Source organism: Haemaphysalis longicornis, unplaced genomic scaffold, assembly GCF_048455015.1.
Source record: "Haemaphysalis longicornis isolate Haplotype H1 unplaced genomic scaffold, Haemaphysalis longicornis Haplotype H1 scaffold_2, whole genome shotgun sequence".
Taxonomy (NCBI): domain Eukaryota; kingdom Metazoa; phylum Arthropoda; class Arachnida; order Ixodida; family Ixodidae; genus Haemaphysalis; species Haemaphysalis longicornis.
In genome coordinates this window covers 154,180,684-154,201,964 of record NW_027526295.1, presented here as the reverse complement: position 1 = coordinate 154,201,964, position 21,281 = coordinate 154,180,684, and the positions used below count along the sequence as shown (strand labels likewise).

At 47.2% G+C, this 21,281-nt stretch overlaps 1 protein-coding gene across 1 annotated transcript in view; it reads right to left on the bottom strand.

The window, feature by feature from the left end:
- Positions 1-21,080, bottom strand: part of LOC144169355 (uncharacterized) — a 48,887-nt gene extending 27,807 nt beyond the window's left edge. Inside the window, exon 1 of the mRNA XM_077698461.1 lies at positions 20,806-21,080. Coding sequence (XP_077554587.1) covers positions 20,806-21,010 — 205 coding nt within the window. The 5' untranslated portion in view covers positions 21,011-21,080. The remainder of the gene's footprint in view (positions 1-20,805) is intronic.
- Between the last annotated feature and the right edge of the window lie 201 nt (positions 21,081-21,281).

Below are 21,281 nucleotides of genomic sequence, written 5' to 3'. Positions count from 1 at the left end.
CTATACAAGAAATAGTCATCTAAGCTGCTTGAAATGTTCAAACTAAATAAAAATGTAAACTGGCTATACATTATATACTTCATATATCCAACACTGGCAGCGCTGGATCGTCTCCGTGTGGTCTGGAGCGCTAGGTATATTGTTTTGTGAGTCGCAAGTTCGAATTCCCGAGAGTGTATTTTTTAAATGTTGATTTCTTTGTTTTTGGCTAATGTTTTCTATACTGAATTCACCATTTTTGCGCTGTAACGTTCATTGCTTCACGAGCGAGTTTCCAAAACGCGCACAGACTGACACTGACATGCTAGCGAGTTCTCGTTTCGTGCTGTTGCCGTAAGTTGGCGTGCTGTTGTCATATACTTGTTTGAATTCTAATCTTGGATATCGCACGATCACGTAGCACCTTTTATTGACGTCACTGCTGTTAGTTGGTGCGGCCGCAGCAAACCATGCATGCTAGTTTTTCTTCTTTCAGGATTTATAAAATAAATGCAGCCTCATCGCCCGGATAAACGATGAAAAGTGTGTTTATTTGAGCCAGTACACGCAGTGCATGTAATAACAGTAGCTTGAAAAATTCACTTCAGTGTCCCTGTAAGGGCACATGGTAAGCCCTGTACTGTGCATTTTTGGCCATTTTGAGGTACATTTTTCTCGGCATCTACTAAAGGTATCTACATACTGCATACATCATTTTCTTTCAAATTTTGAGCTCTTTTAACTGTACTGGAATTGTTGAAATCAGAGCTAAATAAAATTTGGATAATTTTTTTCCGGCTTAAATTAAATATTTAAAATTATATAACAAAAAACCGTTACGTGAATATCTTCAACTCTGGCACAGTAGATGTGACAACTTATGTAGATGACAGAAAAAAAGAATCAGCCGGTTATCCTGCAAGATGCAGGAAATATTGGTACCGATGTAATAAAAAGACTGTTATAAGATAATCGAGTTTAAAGTGAGAAAAGAGGAGAAAAACAATACCTTTTTGCCACAAACACTACCAGAGTCATTTATTTAGTAAGCACCAGCTTCGTAATCACCATCGAAGTCATTTTTTTCGCTTATCAGCCTGTCGTCTGTCCTGCCTTGCCTATTCTGTGAGCTGTCGTGCAGCTCTGTTCGCAAGGTATTTTTGCTTGTGGTCAACCTTTCTTGGCCACTTGATGATGGTGTTGCGTCCAGGGTTGAATCAAAATTATTTCGAAATACTGGCTCGTGCGATGCTACCATCATTGAATGAAAGAAAAGCATCCAATGTTGCAATTTTGAGTGTGACGCCCAACAAAAATATTTTTTGGCACGCGGCTCCGAAGCACAAATGTGGAAAAAACACGCACAGTGTCTTTTGACTGCCCTGACTGAAAAATCAGCCATAAAATCGTTGCCAAACAATTTCTTAATAGAGCTGGTTTCAGACTAGTGTTTTAATCTGGAGCTGGGAGTTTCTTGATACAAAAATTACAATAAACACGCAGCGCATTCTAAAATGGGACGTGGTCACTTACTACCTGCTTACGGAAAAAAACTGTTTTTGAGAAAGAAATACAACCTTCAAGCTAAGTGTGATTATGGAAAATGTGCATAAAGAGGTTAACTTCCCTAATTGCGAAAAACAAATCATCTTGTTTTTCAAATTTCGCCTTACCTTGTGCCCTTAAAAGTGAGCCGACTTAAAAATTATCGGGGTAAACTCGGTCTTCGTAAGATGGCTTTCCAACACTCTTTGCTGCACAGTGAAGGCTACTCACTCCTTCTCACTTCCGCACATATTCTCCCTGCGGTCACTTCTCACCTCGGGTGCTTATTTTGATATACACTGGCGAAAATAGCCACTATAAATGTGCCTTCATAGCAATGCATTTGAGTTTACAAGTGAAGGCGACTTAAAAAAATTCGGAATATTCTCGGTTTTTGTAAGCTGGCTTTCCCGCATTGTTTTGCACAATGAAGCCTACGCACAATCCGCTGAACGCTTCCCCGGAGCGACGGCGCGGTTTGAGTGGGAGTTTGTGGCAAACCAATAGCCAACCAAAGGCTTCGCTGGTCATCCACCTTCACAGAGTTGAACCGCAATGAACTTTTCTTATTAATGCGTAGCATTCTTTGCCGAGTACCCCCACAGCCAGGACCGTGCAACGCCCCGCATTTCCATAAAAATGCAGAATTAGCGGAAGTACCCCATTCATTCCTTATATAGCGCAAATAAAACTAAATGGTCGAACAGAATTTAAAAACCTAGAAATAAGGAACATAGAAAGAATAAAAAAATTACAAAAATGAGCGGGTGAAATCAAAAACATGCATCGTGTACATCTCCCCCCTCCACCCCCCCCCCCAAAAAAAAAAAAAACGAAGACTAAACTAAAAACGCCTGAGGAGGAACCTTAGAAATACAAATAAAATATAGCAAAAGCACACCGACCGTACACTGCATCTCGACATGCGGGAAAATACATAATGGGCGAAATAAAGGCACTTCATCGCTATATTGGTATAAATTTAGATAACTGCAGAAGAGACACAAAATAAAACTGAATATCTGTAAAACAACCCAGCATTTTTTACATTTTTACAGCCAAATCTGGCTGTAAAGAGCTCACATTTAGAAAAGCGGCATAAGAACGCTACGCATTAATAGACGATTCTCGTAGTTTATGCAGATTTCTGTCTTTTTGACAGCGAATACATTTACTGATAACAACATTGCCATATCATCGAAAATACCTTTCACAGCCAGCTGAAAGACGAGCTCATAACTGAAACAACGAACCGCACAACAAGTGGTTGGCACAAGGTTCCTGACCGCACCAAACCAAGGAGGATAAATCTCGGGCAGTGGCAAACGACTGCTATTTTTAAGTAAAGTGGCTTTTAAATTGCGACGAAGCCTTCGGAATTTCGTTGGCACAGTCCAAAGTTCGTATTTAGTCTGCACTGAAAATAATTCCTCGGGGCGCTTACGTCTGCTTACATGCTTTGATGGCGATAGCAGCATGGCTTCCACTGGTGAAACTTGTCAGACTTTTTGCTGCTATATCGAGTTTGCACATCTTTTCTCGTTTCTATTTCGGCGTACTTCGGCGCGAATTACTTCATCGGGCAGACTGGAGACAGTTCACGCCAAAGCTTCCATCCCAGAATCCTAGTTCTCCGTGAATGCGGTGCACCTGTTCTACTCCCGTGCCGTCACGCTCACCTGTCACATGATGTGACCTCAGCGTCGCACGCGCTAGGCCTAACTCGTGTTCCGCCGCGGTCAACGTAATGAGGCAGCTTAATTCTAATGCATTGGGCCCATACTCTGAAGTCTCGGGTTTGTTTCTTTTTAAAGTAGAATGTGTTTGATAGCGAAGATTTTTTTGAACACGCAAGTGTTTTATTCCCAGATACACATAGATTTCACAGACGTCATATCCGTCACGGAAATTACGTCAGTACAACGGAGCAAGCGGTTTGTAATGAGTGATTGTAGGGTTTATAGCGCCGACGCAACGCAGGCGATGAGGCGGGCCTAGTGGAGGTCTCCGGATTAATTTTGAACACCTGGGGATCTTTAACGTGCCTCGAAATCTCGTACACACGGACGTTTTTGCTTTTCGCCTCCACCAGAAAAGCGGCCGCCGCGGCCGGGAATCGAACCCGCGACCTCGTGCTCAGCAGCGCAACGCCTTAGCCACTGAGCCACCGCGGCGGGTGCAAGCGGCCTGTAGAGGGGGCACCCCTGCACACATGGTCTTCTTGCGGGGAAGCAATCTTTGGTACTAAAGAGTACGTTAAACTTAGAGTTGTTCGTTTTCGGGTTTTATATTTTAACACGAAAGGGTTTTATGCCGGTATACACCAAGATTTCGCTGACGTCATATCCGTCACGGTAATGACGCCAGTACACCTTTGCCGAAGCGACCCGCTATCAAGACGTCGCTCGCCAAGCAACAAGACAGCCGCCGACCCGCAAATCATGCTCAGCTGCAGATTTCGCTGCACATTTCACTTTCGTGTTTTACCGGTTTCCTATAACAGAAATCAACGCAAGGGTTTTTTCCTCCCCTGCCGGATTTTACTGGCGCTGGCGCTGCTACAGTGGTCGTGCTCGCACGCGCTGCTAGGTTTTTTCCACCACCAAGCGGCGCTTTCTTACCCTCATCGGGGCTGGCGGCGCCGGTGAAGCGTTTGACAGTTCGTACCGTATGAGGAGATCTACACTTGGAGCTGGCTCCTTGACAGCAGAGAGAGAAGGAGCGTCTGCTCAACGAAGCGAAACATGGCGCAGACCGCGAATGTATGCCGGGTAGAAGCGTGAGGCAAACAAAGATGTGTGGCGGCCATGAAGGACGACCAGCGTCGTGAGGACTATGCCGAGAAACGACAAGCGGAACAACCCATGAAAATCACGCGCCTGGTGCACGGGGATCAGTCAGGTATCGCCGTGCTAATCACCGACGCGCAGGTTGACGTGTACCACGTGGTTACGAGTGGGCTGTTGCTCCGCAAAATTACACGCCGATTCACTCCATAGACTCGCACGGGACCTTTAGGATTCCCGACAGACCGTGCAAGCATGACGAAGCGGTCCTTCGCTTACACAAGTGCCGCGCTTACACAAGTTATTTTTGCTTCAAGATGAAACAGGTCGCCTCCCCCTTCTGCACTCTTTGTGAAGTGCGCGAGAACTTGAACCACGTATTATGTGAGTGTACGCGGTATAGAGCAGCTAGGACGCCCCTTTTAGTGTCCTCAGGCCTTCCGCTTTCTAATTCTAAGTGACGTGTTAGGCCCTTGGTCTAACTCTAAACGAGCATCTAGAGCGACAAAAGCACTATTGTCTTTCCTGCTTGATCAGACTTTCTAAAGACGACTCTAATTTAGCGCATCCTCATCATAGTCATCATCATCACTTCACCGATTTCCTTTTTTTCGTACATCAGGTGTAGCAAGCTAGGCGCCTTGGCCAGGCTAACCTCACCAGTATCATTAAAGACTATTCTCTCTCCCTCCCTCTCCCTTCCGCGCGAAGTTCCTAGCGAAAAGGCAATCTACGTCGCCTTCCCTTAGAACATGTCAGCGATAAGGTCAGTGTACAAGGACAGGTGTACATCTTCACGCGGCATTGATTGCCACGTATGCCTGGGATCCACCATTATTTTAGGCCGGGTTCGTACAAAAGCGCACTTAAGGCTTTCGTCTTAACACACACACACAGACACACATACACACACGCACACACACACACACTCACGCACACATGCACACCCACACGCACGCACACACACACACACACACACACACACACACACACACACACACACACACACACACACACACACACACACACACACACACACACACACACACACACACACACACACACACACCTGGAAGGTTGGTAGAGTAAGGAATCTGAAGTGGTCGCCCCGTTAGTCAACGTCAGTGAGGCCTGAGGGTCGTGCGAGGAGGTGGGGGCTGTCAGGGGGGTGGGGGGTGGCGGCTAACCGTTTCAGTGCTGGCGTGCTGGCTAACCGTGCTGGCGTCGGTGTACCGTGTCAGATCGTGGCCTCCGCGATCGGCTACCGGCGGCGTGCCGTTGCAACGGCGCGCCGCCGGCAGCAAATCACGGAGGCAACGGTCAGATATTGTGTGTACCGTAAAGTTCCGAGAGAACGCGCTCCCCCTAAACGTAGTCCACCCACCTTTAGGGGTCAAAGGTTCAAATTACTAAATGACACCTGAGATCGCTCACCCCCTAAAATTGCGCTAGTTTCGACGCCTTCAAAGCCCGGGAGCTCCCTCCGCTAAAACATCCTGCGGTCGCGAACACCTCTGACGTCTCGATTTTGAACAAAACAGACACATCCTGCCCGGGTTTTTTACTTGATATCTCCGCAGGTTTGGTTGGCGGTTCAGCCACTCTTTTTGTAATTTCTCGCACCTGACCCGAAAGTTCGCCCACCCCGTATTTTTCCCTTGATATCTTTGTAGTTTGGGTGGGCGTTCTTTCGGAACTTTACGGTAATTTTGTGCGGAGGACGTTGACTCTTGCGGTCCGTCGGTAAATTTTAATGCTAGATTATTTAATGGCGCACTTAGCGAAAAGGCCACCGCCAGCGCCGACGTCTTCTGTGGCAGCGAATCGGCTCCTAAGCTTACTTGACTGCGAAACTTTTCAGATCATGTGCTTCGTATTTATGAAACCAATGGCACGGCCGCTCGATGGGAAAAAGGTCCGGCTAGCCGAGTGCGCCTCTCCGTCGGTGACGGTGCTAGTTACCTTTTCGGCCACAGCGTCGGCCCTGGCGCTGGTCATCGGTGAAAGAACCGCGGCGCGCGGCCGGCCGCGGAAGTTGCTTCGAAGCGCTGCTACCCGCGTAGACGAAAGCGCGTAACTGGTTATATCGTGTTTTTTTTTTAATTATGCGGTGACCCGTGAGCGTTGCAAAATGATCGACATTTCCAAAGTAGTCACAGAATAAGGTTTTAAGTGCTACCGGTCACTTCATTTTTTCATTTCAAAGCGCTTCATTTCTTTTCCTCGCAGCGCGACTTAGCACCATGCGGCGTTGTAAAACGTCCCGCTGGAGGCGGCTCATTTCTTCAACATTTTCTAAGGACTGTGCATGCATGTGATGTTTGTTTCCATTGAGCGGCCGCGCTGCCAGGCAATGCCCGGGTATGCGCAGAACCACGTGGAAAGCGGAGGCGTCCGGCTGAGGTGCCTGCGTTCGGCGTCCGAAGGCAGCGACACGTCACTAGGACGCGCCGCGATATCCACACCCAGTGGCACAACAATGACCAGCGAGCCTACAGGTCTCTCTCTGCGCGGCAGTTAAACGGACACTGAAGTGAATTTGTCAAACTTCGGTTTTGTTTTCAATGCACAGACTGGCTCAAATAAACAACCTTTTCATGGTTTATCCGGTCGATAAAGCAGTACTTAATTTTTAAAGCCTGAAAGAATAAAAAAATACGTTACGATATTTGCGGCGACTGCAGCAACTAACCGCCGTGACGGGTATTGGAGATGAAATACGATTGGACCATGTCCAAGATTGGAATTCAAGCCAGTTTTGCTTTTGGTTCTATGAAGCAGCATGCTTGGAAACCGACGTTATCGCTGGCTGGGAATTTTCCATATCTTCGTAATCGGTATGCCGCGCTTCTGCCATGTTGTCGACTGTTGAATGCGTTGATAAGCTTTCCAAAAAAAAAAAAATCCCACATCCCACATCCCCTCGCGGGAACCCTGTGTAGATGCGACGCATAGGGGGTTCACATTTGCAGCGTTGGAAATCGGAGGAACGGCGCTGGAACGATGGAGCGGAGCGGCGCAGGCACCGCGTTTTATAGCGCGCATAACGGTGAGGGGACGCGCCGGCGTCAGTGCGTCTGCCGCGGCTATGACGCAAGACAATCCAACACAATACACTTTAATCCAATCCAATCCAAATCCCATCCAATCCAGTCCAAGCCAAGACAAGCCAAGCCAATCCAATCGAATCCAATCCAATGACCCTCGCGAGAGAGTGTTCGCTATCGGAGAGGAGAGGGGGTGAGCGGCGGAGAGCGCAGCTAGCGCGGCGAGGAGAATGGGGGAGGGGCGGACGCCGACGACGACACCGCCGGATGCAGGGACAAGGCGGGTGAATGAGATGTGTTGCATCTAAAACGCTTAGAACGTTCACTAGCCGAAGCGTACGCAGTGGCTGAACGCCTTCCGCGTTATCGGAGACGCTCAACTGCGAGGCGCTTTGCCCCCACCTTTGGAGCTGTGTCGTAAGAGGCGCGCTCAAACCAGGCCTGGAGTCACTGGTTTGGCACTGTGTCCGCAAGCAGTTGGTGCTTATGTCAACACCACGCCAACGAGAACTCACCAGCGAGCCAGCGTCACTCTTCAGGCATTCTGCCAACTCGCTCTTGGAGCAAAGGAGGTTGCAGTGCAAAATGGCGAATTCAAGAAAGCGTTTCCCAATTACAAAAAAAAAAAAAACTCCTCCCAAAAAACCTATCGGTGATTCGAACTTCTTAATGGCGAAATAATGCACCCAGTGCGTCAGGCCACTCGGGCTGTCGGGATAAAGGAGCTCGGAATAAAGGAGCTACGAATCAATGATCTTGTCGCCTCCTATCTACGGCTTCACAAGAAATATAAAGCTTTAAATGTAAAATTTTTAGCGTTGTACATTCGCAGGGTTATGTGGTAGAGTACAAAGCAAAACGTCGGAATGACCGGGGATAAGGAGTTTCGGTGACCGAACAATTAACAAATTTCGAAGGTTGTTAACGGGGAACGCCGAAGAAAGCAAACGTATCCAGGCACACCGCTCAGGCTTGTTAAAGACGCTCAGCTCCAACCGTGCACCGCTGTTCGCATCGGGCAAGCTGAGCGCGGCCAGGGAGATTGTGCAAACCAAGATGGAAGAAGCTGACTGGTCGCGGCAGCTGAGGCCGTGCCGTTTCCTAACCGCGCCGCAACCCTCTCCCCTTCCATCTCCTCCCCATCATTCCCCCTTGCCGCATGTCTCCCACCAGGACGGCGGATGTGCGGCTCTAAAGCACACACGCTCGCCTGAAGATCCCCGAACAAATAGGAACGGGAAGCGGTTTGTGGACTCAAGAATTGCTTTCCGGCTTTCGAGCCCTCCCTCGCTGGCGAGAGCGAAGGCGCACGTGTCGAACGAGAAACAACAGGAGGAACGGTGGCAGACAGGGCGCCGAGAAAGGAGACTCAAATAAAACAACGCGGAGGGAAGCTTGTCAACAACGTTTCGGTGCAATCCTTCAAAACGGTTCCGGAAAATCTGCGTCGAATGTGATTTCTGCAGTTATGTTTGTCCAGTTTGCGGTATTAAACGGCGAACTCCCGGGACGGGTGCTTATTTTGAAAAGAAACGAGATTTAGGTTTGGTTGTATGCAAAAGTTTGTTCGCACGTACGTAGGGACTCACCATCATCATCATAATCCCCAACAAAAACAACAGCAGCAACATAAGCTTACAAACAGGGTCGCAAAAGTCTATTCCCCAACAGTACAGACCCAGCCCCTTCGGCAGGGTGCAAAGCACGGATTAAATACGGGGATGCCCCGAAAGAGCCACATGCACATGGATGCACATGGATGCCCACTACACCTAAAGCAATTTAAAACACAAAGAACCACCGTTATTTGCAAAAAAAAGTGTGTGCAATTGATTTAGAACATTTCTAGGTAAAAAATCACGAATTAGGAAATAATTTAGGTTGTTCCACTCAACGTGAAAGCTGTCGAGGTGCGGAGCAGTGATTGTCCGAAGGGGCTGTGGCGCCCTCTCCTGGATAATTTCAGTATAAACGTGGCGTTGATACAGAAAGTAGCCAAGAGTGGGCTCCGCATCCCTTGAAAAAGCCCATAAAAAGACACTGGATTGAGTTTTTATTAATAGCAGGTAATGCACGCGTTAATTCATGGTGTTTTCTCTATTGTATATTATCGTGTACCCATTTGCGGCCTATCAACGGCAGCGTCCGTGGCAACGGCGCGGCGCAAAGACCACCCCCGACACTTTGCATATGGGTACTGTGTGCCTCTGTGGCGCAATAATATAGACATCAGCTTCGCAACGCCAGAGACTCAGGTTCGATCCCGACCAGGGGAAGCGGTCATCTTTTCGAAACCAATGCTTGGGCGCGTGACGCCGTGACGCCGTGACGCCGTGACCCCGGACGAGCCGCGCACCCAAAGTGCTCCGCACTTAAAAACATTCAGAGTTGTCTGGGCTCAAACCCAGGCCGTAAAAATTGGAACCAGAGTCACGGATAGAACAGCGAGTCGCTTTTAGTAGTTGGTCAAAAGAATATCCGAATGCCGCTAGTGTGGAAAGCGAACCGGTAGATAGGGTTAGGTTCTTGCAGGAAGTTCAAGTGCTGTACTGTTTAAGAAACTGAATTGTCATCCGGGTCGTTACTAATCTTAACTGTGGAATGATCTTTCTATCCCCGATCCCGGCGCTCAGAACACTAGGTCATCTTGGAGAGTTTCATACTAAAATATCTAATGAAAATACGGCGCCACGATCTCTGTAAGAGAATGCCGATAAGGGCTCCATTCTTACTTGGCAATGGCTCGCGAACAAGCTCAAAAGTTGCTGCCGACTGCAAAAACCGTACTTTTGGTGTTAAAACGGCATTTAAGGTTATGTTGTCAAGATACATGTGTAGTTAATGAAGCTTTCTCCATCAGGATTTTTTAATGCTAGGTGCAACATGACGCCCCCCCTCCTTTTCCACCCTTTCAGTATTGTAGAGGAAGAATGGGCTTCCATTCTTACGCGTTTTTCGTTTCAGTTACTTTACGTTTCCACAGTGGCAGCTTGTGTGCCTTTTTTATTTTTAGTTTCTGAGTTAGTCGCATCAGGGAGCTAGATAAATAAGCCTTTGCGATTTCGTTCCTTCTTTGGTTTTATTATGGCCTGATTTCGCTGTACGAAGTCAAGTTCGGTGATAGTACTTCGTCGTTTTGATTTCGCGTTGGGCAGAATCAGGTGATACTGGGCTATATTGAGAGATGTTGGACGGCTTTTTGTGTCGTTTGGTTATATTTCTTACTTTGTTGTGTTTTACCTAGCAATCGATGTTTACACTATTATGACAAATAAAGTACTAACTTCGCCAGTTATGCTTTTCGGTATAGATAGAATGCGCGAGACGGTTGGTGCTTTCTGACAGATGTTTTTCTTTGTGTTTTTTTTTTTGTACATTTACTTGGCGTTGGTCGTATGAGATAGATAGACCTTTGGATTTAGTTGGTGGATACATAGTTTTTTTTTAAATTCCCTTCCACAAGGTAATATACATCTGCTCTTATACAACGATGAGATATGTTAACGTTGTCGACTGAGATTCTTGTGCAGATGCGGCGCGCTACTCGGGTGGTGCGTTTCGCTATTGTTCTTGATTTCATTTGTTAATGCGGTCTTTATAATTTTTGTTTTAATCATGTCAGAACGATATACTAGATGGTCTTCTTTTCTTTAGTTCGTTCATTTGTAGTTCTTTATTTTTTTTCTCGCCTGCTTCCTCTTACCTCGTTTTTTGTTCATTCGGAAAATACATTTATACTGTTATAGCGATTAACTAGAAAGTTATAAATTTTTGTGCGGATGCGTAACTGAGGTGTTCACAGCTGCTCCTTAGCGAATTTTGTTTTGTTTGTGTTTGGTTTTGCTGTACATGAGGGCTGCGAATTAGATAGACCTTTGCGATTTTTCGTTTTTCTTGTTTTTTTTTTATATTTCATCCTTATTGCAGTGTAAATGATCTACATTTATACCATTTTAAAGATTAAGCGTATCAACCTCACCAATTACTCATTTTTTGCAGATACAGGGCGGACGGAACACTTTCTCTATGTCCTCGTTCTTTTCCGCGATGTTGCGAAGTAGTAGTAAAACTACAGTAACTTTTATTGTGCCCGTGATGGGGTCAAAAAGGAAAGGGCAAGGAAAGGAACACCTTATAACGTCCGGCTAGTGCCGATGAATAGCCGAGGTGCTGGTTCGGCGAGTAAAAGCGCACTTTATAGCACTGATTTTGTCCTTATGGTCAAGGATGCACACAGATACCTTGTGCAAATTCTGCTGCAGTCACCCCACGTTATTATTAGAGCTCTGACTTCTTTTATCGCTGGGTATTTAAAGAAATTGTTGTTAGGGCTGTCTGAAGAGAATCCTAGCCACATCGTGGTCATTTTGGTCGAGCTTGGGCGAAAGGCTTTCGAAACTCCTGCCATTCCTACCACGAAGAGCGGAAGACTACAGTGGAACGCGCTAGTCCCAGCGGCGCGAAATGAATGCAACGAGTGCTTTTTCTTTTGCGGTTCATCACGGGGGGTAAAAATGTTTCATAAATATGCTAATTAAGGATATTATCATATGCACGGATATCGATGGTTTCTAACGGCCCGACACCGAAACGTTCGTGCAAAAAAATTTTCGTCCACGCTGAGAGCTCCTACACACAAAAATTCCAGACCCCAGCGAAACTGTCCATATGTAATTGGCTAAATTGGCCCGTTTCCTCAAGTAAGGGCCCGCCGCATGCAAATATGGACATTTTGGTGCAGGGACATTTCAGTGTAGTTACATCTCGGGGCCGGAAAATTCGGGGCTAATGTAATTCTGTTTTAAGGACATTCATCTCACAGGACAATTCGGTCCGTGGAAATTTCTGTTCATTGACATTTAGGTGCTATGATTGATTGTATCATTGTGGGGTTTAACACCCGGAAGCTACACATAAGCTATGAGGCAGGCCGTAGTTATGGGCTCCGAATTAACTTTGACTACCTGTGGACCTTTAACGTGTGCCGAAATCTCGACACACGGGCGTTTTCGCTTTTCGCCTCCATCAGCAAAGCAGCCACCATGGCCGGCATCGAACCCGCATCCTTGGACTTCGCGGCACAACGTCATAGCCACCGAACCAGGTGCAATGGTGTTTCAGACCAAGTATCTCTTGAGATTGCCACAGAATGTCCAGTGGATATTGTTATGTTTTGATATTCTGATAACAATCAATACCTTAAAGCCAACACAACTCAGTGTCAACGCAAAATAATTTCATGGAAGGATGAACATTTTTTGACTCTGTGGTGACATGCTTCGCCTTGATTGGAAAGGAAGGGGGGCTGGAAATTTCAAGAAAAGTTTTAACGGCTTACTTCTATGAGACCGATTTTCTACGTCGTACAAGCAATTTGTTCATGATTATCTGGACTTTCCGTCCGTATTATGACCAAAGTACTTACTAAAACACTCCGTTTTTCTGTGACGATTTTTTTACATTACAGGCATAGCGCACATATTCGTAGCGATTTCTATCTGCGGATTGTGGATGTTAAATTCAGACATCAAACTGTGGTATGCAGCTGGGGTTAAAGTTTATTGCAGAGGCAGCGATCCCTGTTATTTTTACGAAGGAGAAAGACAAAACGAAAATGCCCGTGTGTAGGAAAGTTCAACACAGGGTAAAGAACCCAAAGGGGTCTGAAGTACTCCGCAGCAACATTGTAAAAGCAGAAGTGAGTGACAGCAGCCAGGCAAAAACCACCCGCGCCTGTCATAGCCAGGTCGACATCAACGTGGCATACCAGAATTCACCTTGCACTTGGGGTTTGCGCTGCAGTTGCGGACGATGACCAGCGCAGGCTGTTTTTACCGGAAACGATGCGTGTAGCTGCGGTTTCTAATTAAGCGAGTGGCAGCGGCCGCGAAATTAAGGCGGGCCTGACTTTGCATCCCTCAGTTGTGTTTGAAGATGCCGGCAGTGAACGCAACAAATTTCTTTTTTTTTTAAATAGTGCTCGCATCATAAAAGATACAGGTGATCATTGGGGTTGTGCCTTTGTCCACGCTGCGGCAATCAAAACAGGTTTTCGCCTGCAAAAACATGAGGCTGTGTGCCCGCGGTCGATGCCTTTTGGGGCTTCTGTCCAACCCAAGGCTGCTGTCCCCTCTCCGTTACGGGGTTCTTTCTTTTCCGGCGTTCTTTCTCACACACTCCTCATTCCGCGCTAAACCATCCTCCATTCTCCTTTCATCTTTCCTTACATTTTCTGTAGACATTCCTCAGTGCTTTCCTTTCCGTCCTTTATTTTTTCTTTTTATTTCTTAATTATTTTTTACTCCTCCCTTTCCTCCCTCTTTTTTCTTTTTTTTTTCTCCAGATATACTCAGGTGATGCCGATAGGCGGCTATGCCTCTGTACCCAATGTTCCCCGCGTTTCCCCCCTCTCTCTACGAAAAGCTTTTTCTCTCTACGATTCTGCCTGCGACATTCAGACATATTTTGAAGTAGATACAAATAACTCTTGAGTAGAATGGGCCCTGTCCGTAACGTCGAGTCAATAAACTCTTGCGTGCGGAAATAAAATAAGTCTTCAAAACAAAGGAGTGTGAGAATAGACAGGGCAGACTATCATCTAGCGCTGTTTCCAATGCTTTGTTATTCCAGCTCTACAAACTGACTCTCTCAAAATCATTTTGTAACAAACCTTTAATATGTTTTTATTATGGGCGCTCGGGTGCGTGGACCGAGTTTTCCAGCGAAGCTGTATATATATGCCCTCTGGCGGGATTCGATCTCCGTCCGTCCAAGCCCCGCGTGGACGCGAAAAATTTTTTGTCTCCAGTTTCACGAAAGTGATCTGTAGATAATGAGGGTATCTTGGTTAGAACCATACTAAAATCGGCGCTAAGGCGGCTACATCATCAAGCCGAGTTTCAGTTACTTGTAATAATCAGTTGACAGCGAAGTTGTAAACGCTACAGAATTCCAGGCTGCTGTCAGTGTACGGCCGTCCACGGAGGGAATATGGTTACAGAAAATGGCTGTGTCCGTTGTTAGATCAAAACTATTGGGAGATCAATTTTATGACAATTAGCCGGTAACACCAGTCTAACATAACGCCAAGTTTTATTTACTTTTCACAATTACGTAAAGTTCACATCGAAGTTCAATACAGCGGGTTGTTGGGCTAGTTGGTAAATCATTTTAAGGGTTGAAAATACTGCGCATAAAGAACAAGACAACAGAGAAGGGACAGGAAGGGCGCAGACTCGCAACTAGCTTTATTGAAAAAACGAACATGACTGCACATGCGCACAAAGCAGCCAGTTCTTGCTCTTTTCTTATCAATGCACCATCCTTTTCAAGAACTCAAACTCACTTGCGTACAACTTAACAGATGCCTCGCTGACGCAATTTTCATGGTTTTTACGAATAAAAAATGGCAGCATCTCCACTCCGTGGATGATGGCGAGGGTGCGGAGTACGGGGACTCGAAATGACATTCAAGTTCCGCCCCGAGTGACATCCGATTTGCGCCCCGACCGTCATTCGATTTGAGCCGTGCGTGAGTTGCACCTTGATTATTCCCTAAATGAAACTGCAACTCACGGCGCAAACCGAATTTCGCTTGATTTTCGCTTGATGGTGGTGTGCCCACGGATGGACGCGGACGGACATTGGGAGGTCGTAAGGTACTCCGCACCGTTACAGGCGAGGGAGTAAGCCGTTTGACTATCGGGTACTAACTCACGGTCGTAGACCAATGGGTTAGACGACTGACACTAATTCTGTCTGGTCTACCAGACACAGGCTGGAATCCTGCCGGTGCCCGTGTGATTTTGGCAATTGTAGATGCTATGCGCACGGACGCGGACGGACATTGTGCGGTCCTAAGGTACTCCGCACTTAAAAATGCTTCTACCAACTCGCGGGCGGCTCGTTCCCGGCTTGTGCTCAGCACTTTTGTTTCATTCAACAGCAGCTGACATGGCCTGTGCTCACAGGGGATACAATGGTGTAGTAGATGCGACCCTGTTTTGTTTGTTATTGATAGCTAGTGTTCCCTTAAGCAGTCATTGATACAACGGCCAGTTTGGCCCACATATACCTTCCCGCACGTGAGTGGTATCGAGTATACAACCCCCGATAGCGCAGTGAACAAACTGTGGGGCATTCTTCTTTAAAGGAGCCATGAAGAGAAAACACAAGTTTGGTTCATTCGAAAGATTGCCTCGTTAGAACCATAACGACACCACTTATAACGCAAACTTCGCTCAAATAAGCTACATAATTAGGAAAAAAGGAAATGACCATGCGACCCACCAGCTCATTTTCCGCAACAGAACCTGTGATGTCACTTGGGAATGCTCTGCGATTGGCGGAGGCCGGCAAAAGCAAACGCATGTTAGGCAGGGCTTACAGTTTGCATAGCGAGCTAAATGCCCGTGAAACATACTGCACATTCTTTTTATGACAAAGAACGGTGGAGTAAACGGTTGAAGGTCCGAACGAACTCGCAAGCGTGTGCGCCAATGCGTACGAAACTAGCGCGCCGGCCGAGCTCGACATCTCGCCGTCGCGCAGACGAATTTTCGGGTTCGAGGCTCTTCGGGGCCAACGAACCGTTCCAGTACGCACAGCCGCGACCTTGCTTCGTATCGTAATCCCTTCACAGGAGGTTGGCCGTCATATCGCCAACCAGCAAAGGTAAAAATAGAAACGAGGGGAGTAAGGAACAGCAAGAAGCGACGAGATAGTGCCAGTCGTCGCGTAAGTTTCGAATGGTGTTGGCTTGCTGCTGTCGTTACGAGCTCGTTTCCAGTTTACAACCACTGAAAACTTCAGTTTGTTCGAGTACTTTACAATGAAATTTCGTTGCTGCATTTTGAAATGCCCATGTAGTACGGGCAAATCATCGAGGGAGTGCGACATCCCCGCCGGTGAGGAGATCTCCTTTCATGTGCTGCCCAACGACGAACCTAGGCGAAGCAAGTGGCTACGTTTTGTGAACTTTGCAAACGGAGGAGAAAGAGAGCTAAAGGAAGTACGAGTGTGCTCGCTTCATTTCCGAGGAAGTGATTACGGCAGGGACCCTTACGATAGCTCACTCCTGGGACATGCTGGCGCTCGTCGCCGACTTCGTCAAATCGCTCTGACCTTGGGGAAAAAAATGCCGTAAACACCGCGCATTGACGCTCGTATCTTTCTGGTCGAAGCAGAGAGCTCGCGCGAACGGCTTTCCATACACGACACCGGCCAACTGGCATAAGTGATACTGCTACTGAAATTGCACTATTATTAACCGTAATCAAAATACGGCACATACGTACCAGTCTATATTCGTCCGTCGCGACGGGGCTGACGAGGCAGCGGTGCCGACGGCTGGGCGTTCGTCTGTTGTGGCTATCGCGGAATGGTCGCTTTCCCGTCCACCGCGTATCCCACAACTCTTGCCGCTCGCGCACTTAGAAGCACTGAGCGTTTTAGTGGTGTGAGGTTGTTAAATGCAAGCCCGAGCTCCTCGGCGAGAGTTTTGTTCTCCGGATCAGGCGATTCCATGACTAGGGCTGCGGGTGCACTAGGTTTTACTAGTATTTTTAAAATGGCCGCCGTCTCGGTCGACTTCCGCGTGTGGGTGCTATATGGAGTCGACATACTAAGTATCTGTTTCATGGACCGGCTCTATGACGCCATTGTACACGTCACGGAATGTTCAATTTTAGCGGGAGATTTAAAATTTTGGCTTAAATTGCCTTATTTCTCAGTGAATAAAGCATCATTTGCTCCCGGGAAAGCGCCTGGGGTACTATGAAACACCTAATCTTTCGAATAAAACAAACTTTTGTTTTCTCTTCATGGCTCCTTTTAAGCATGCTGTGGCCTTGTTTGATCCTTTGAGGATCTTGGGGCACAAGCTAACCAACTAGCTAGCGCCTGTCCTGTGCCTTCCTTATTGTCTTGTCCTTCATGCGCAGTTTTTTCGACGCTTAAAAACACATCGAAGTTGGAGATAGTGAGTAATAACTGTCTGCTGTCAATACATGGGTTTCTATGGGAGGGAAACGGAAAGTCGTATGCTGGTTCGTTAGAATAAAGCTCTAGTCCTTCCAAGTTTCATTCCGCTATTTAACTTCAAAGTATGCTCAATCGCAACTTACAAATACACGTGTTTTGTTTCGTGCATAGAGACGTCGATTGAAGTAAAACGCACCAGAGCTTCTCTGCTCGTTTCACAGTGTGTAAGGGATGATGAGTTTTTTTATTCCTCCGCTCGGGCGCGAGCATGTATGAACGTCAACGTTAAAGCCAGGTGGGGAGTGTAATAACGTATCGGACTAAACAAGACAACTTTACCATCCCTCCCCCAAAAAAAGTTGACAGAAGCTCGAAAGCTTCATGATCGATGCGTGTGTTGTCTTATCTGGAACCGTTCTTTTTTCGTGATTTTCAAGCATCCGTTTTGACACAACGGCCGCCCGGTTTCACGCACGCGCTGTGTGTCCAGAGATTTTATCCGAACTTTTCGGTCAACCAACCATTCTATGGAGAAATGCGTTCGTTTTTTGACAGGACGCCATCGGTCCCACTACGAAAGCTTTCCCTTTAAAACGCGTGAATTGATGGTGTTCCGGGCTGCAAGTAAGCGATGGGCGTTTCCGATGATCACATGGCTATACATAATACTGCCGTCTCATACTGCGCTTCACGTTGTCAGGCATACTTGTACGCTCTAAATGGGTAAATTATTCAAACTATTATCTTGAGAAAACTTCGAAACCAAGTCGGGCGGGTTCAGCGCAAATTATGTGCTGTCTTAACTGACATAATGTTTATTAGGTGGTGTTTGGTCACTTTAAATTTTTAAGAACGGAAAGCACGCGCATGACATTGCCAACAGTTGAAATTCATGGTTGACGAGCTCGTCCTGCTTCTTTTGAGTAAAGTTGGTGTACTCATTTTACCTAGAAACGTGCGAATCCATGCGTCAAATGAACTTAAAATAGCGATACTACCAATAATGGAGTGCTATGGTTATATTCTATGTACGGGGACAATATGGAACGGTATTGCAATAGTGTTCAAATGTATCACGATAATATTAGGTAGCATGCACTAAATGGTAAAAAAACGAATTACCAAGACCCTGCAAGGGGAATTTTATTAAGCGTACATTCAAGGAAGTTTGAAACGTCATGTTGAAACAAACCGCGTTGGCTAAACTGCTGCTTCTGGCACTCTGCGCTCCTAACTTGCTTCTCCAGGGTGCTTCCACTGTACAGTCAGTGATTCAGAACAGTGCGGTCAGGATGTCATGTTAGTTTCTCCCAGACTCCAAGTCATTTTTTTATTTTTTTTTTTTGCTCGCGAACAAATTTACTGACAAATGTCTTAAAGCGTCCGTAAAGTTCGGCCGAGTCCACATTGTCACGTGCCGGTCGGACAAGTAAGGCGAACCATGGTAGATAGATGATTTAATGGGTAGCCGTGAGAACACGAGCGCAGGGCCAGGCACCGGTCTCCATTGTTTCGTCTTCGGAATGTCCCGTCTTGCACTTGGCACCACTTCTCGCTTCTTTATCTTATCGACACTTATCGAGTGCGATTGTCTCGTTCTAGTACGCAGTCCATACTTGCGCAAGGGAAGACGAGCAATTAGATGACGTGACGACGAAGAGGGATGACGTCCGTTCCGCCACGAATGAAGGTAATGAGCTGGTTGAACCGTGGCCCCAGAACATCGACACCCACTGATGCAACTAAGAAATGTTGAAGTCCCTGGGAGATGAGCAGGTGTAGTGGGCGGGAGGAACGTCCTCTTCTTGTGCTCTTGTCCTTGCGGGTCAAGCTTCGGCTTGTCTCGGCGGAGACCAACCGGGGCTGGGGCATGGGTGTGTCCACGGATCCCCGGGGCTGTGGCGAACCGACGCGATCCAAATACCTTCAGGAGAAAGTTTCAGGAGCCGAGACGGGGCGATGCTGGAGGGTACGGATGGAGACTCCACGAAATCAACCATACATGTGACTGGGCGGCAGGACATATGACACGAACCGTGTTAGGAAAGGAAGCAATGAAGGTAAAGAAAAGGCAGGAATGTCAACCAGGCTGTGGCCTAGTTTGCTATCCTACACGTGGGGAAGGGTAACAATGAAAAAAAAAAAGAAGATGAAAACAGTAAAAGAAGTGGAAGGTAAGGATAGAGCGTACAGAGATGTGGCCAGCGTTACGGCCCTCTAGACGATACAGTTTATTGACTTCATAGAGAGTAGTCTTTTGAGCTACAGTAGTCTGTGCAAGTCCGTTATTTTTAGCAAGCACAGGAGCGCTTTTGTAACCGTGTTAGATTGTGCGATGGTATAGAATGGGTGTTCCTGAGAACACAATGGTGATGATGATGGCTGGCACAAGTGGAAGCAAGGCCAAGAAGAGTTTTTAGTTAGTTGACACATGGATACGCATTGGTTTCCGCATTTTGGTTTTCGGACGGTCCTGTTTGGCGCTGGGCGCCACCGCTCACGTCTATCTCTTCGAGGAACACTATTTATTCACATTCCAAGAGACTTCAAAAAAAAAAAAAACATCCACAAATGCAATCAGCGCGTTGCAAGCCAAGTGAAAAACCAGTAAAATTAATTAACAGTACGTATTGCTGAGTTGCTCATGTGTACTTGTGCACCGCGCACACTGTTTGTGGTGCCTTGTTGAGAAGCTCTTTTTTTATCTCTCAGAAGTTAAGCACTTGTGAACGTTTAACGATTAAAAGTTTTCACGCATGACCGTGTGTGTGCCAACTGTCGTGAAAGCACAATATAAAGCCGAAAAAAGCATTTCTGACCCGACAAAAAGAAATACCGTGTTTTAGATGGGCCAGTAATAAATGTCTGTTCTCACCTGGCTCATCGAATTTTTCTTGCATTGGGAGCTTTTTTTTTTTCGAATCTGACAGCACTTACCAGTGAAGCTTAAAAACCGTACAGAGTTTGCTACAAGTTTCGCATTGACAGATAAAAAGACGGGAACAAATTTTAAAAGTAAAAAGTAAATAAAGGTAACCTTTTTCTAACTCTTTAATTTCGAATGTTCAGGATTTCCGCCGAGAGCCGGAGATAAAGTGAGCGTCGAAAGTCAGGCCAACACCTGACACATGTGCGATCAATCTCGCGCTCGGAAAAGGGGACAAAACGGCTTGTTGTGAAGCTGCAGCTGCTGGAAACCATCGCGGGCGTCACCGGGATTCCACTCCATCATACGGATGTCAGCGCGAAATTCGACGACAAGCGCGGGGCAGTTACACGATTTTGGACGCGTTCTCGCTCCAGTTCAAAAAAAAAAAAAATGTGTTGTAGAAGCGCCGTGCCAACTTTGTCTCGAACGGTAAGATCTCCCACAAAGCCGCGCGTCGAGCGACGGTGATCAAGCGCAAGCCAGCGGCGGGAAAATTAAAATCGCGCGGCCCTCGGGAGCGAAAGTGCGGCCTGCTCACCGGTCCTCGTGTCGACGGTGACGAAGAAGCCCTCGGGGTCGACCTGGTAGAAGGTGCTCACGTTGTTCTCGCTCTCCTCCAGGCCCTGCTCCTTCCAGATGTCCATGGCCTGCTTGAGCTCGTCCGGCCGCATGTGCCGGATCAGCATGTTGTCCACCTCGGCGCCCAGGTACGCCGCCTCAGCCGCCGCTGCTGCATCGGCCATCTCGGCAAGCACCCGTGCGCGTCTGTCCTCGGGGCTGTCGGCGCTGTTTGCCGCTCCTCCCGGCCGTGCGCTCGCCTCTTCTATCTCGAACTACTTTTTTTTCTCTTCCCGGTCCGCTCCCTTTGTCGCCCTCCCTCCTCCCGTCCTCTTCCACATCTTTTTCATCTTTCTGCCGCTCCCTCTCTCCCCCGCGCGTGCCCGATGGTGGGTGCGGAGAGCGAGGATGCGCTCTCCCTTGTCGGGATGCCGTCGCCTCTTCCCTCCGCCTCTT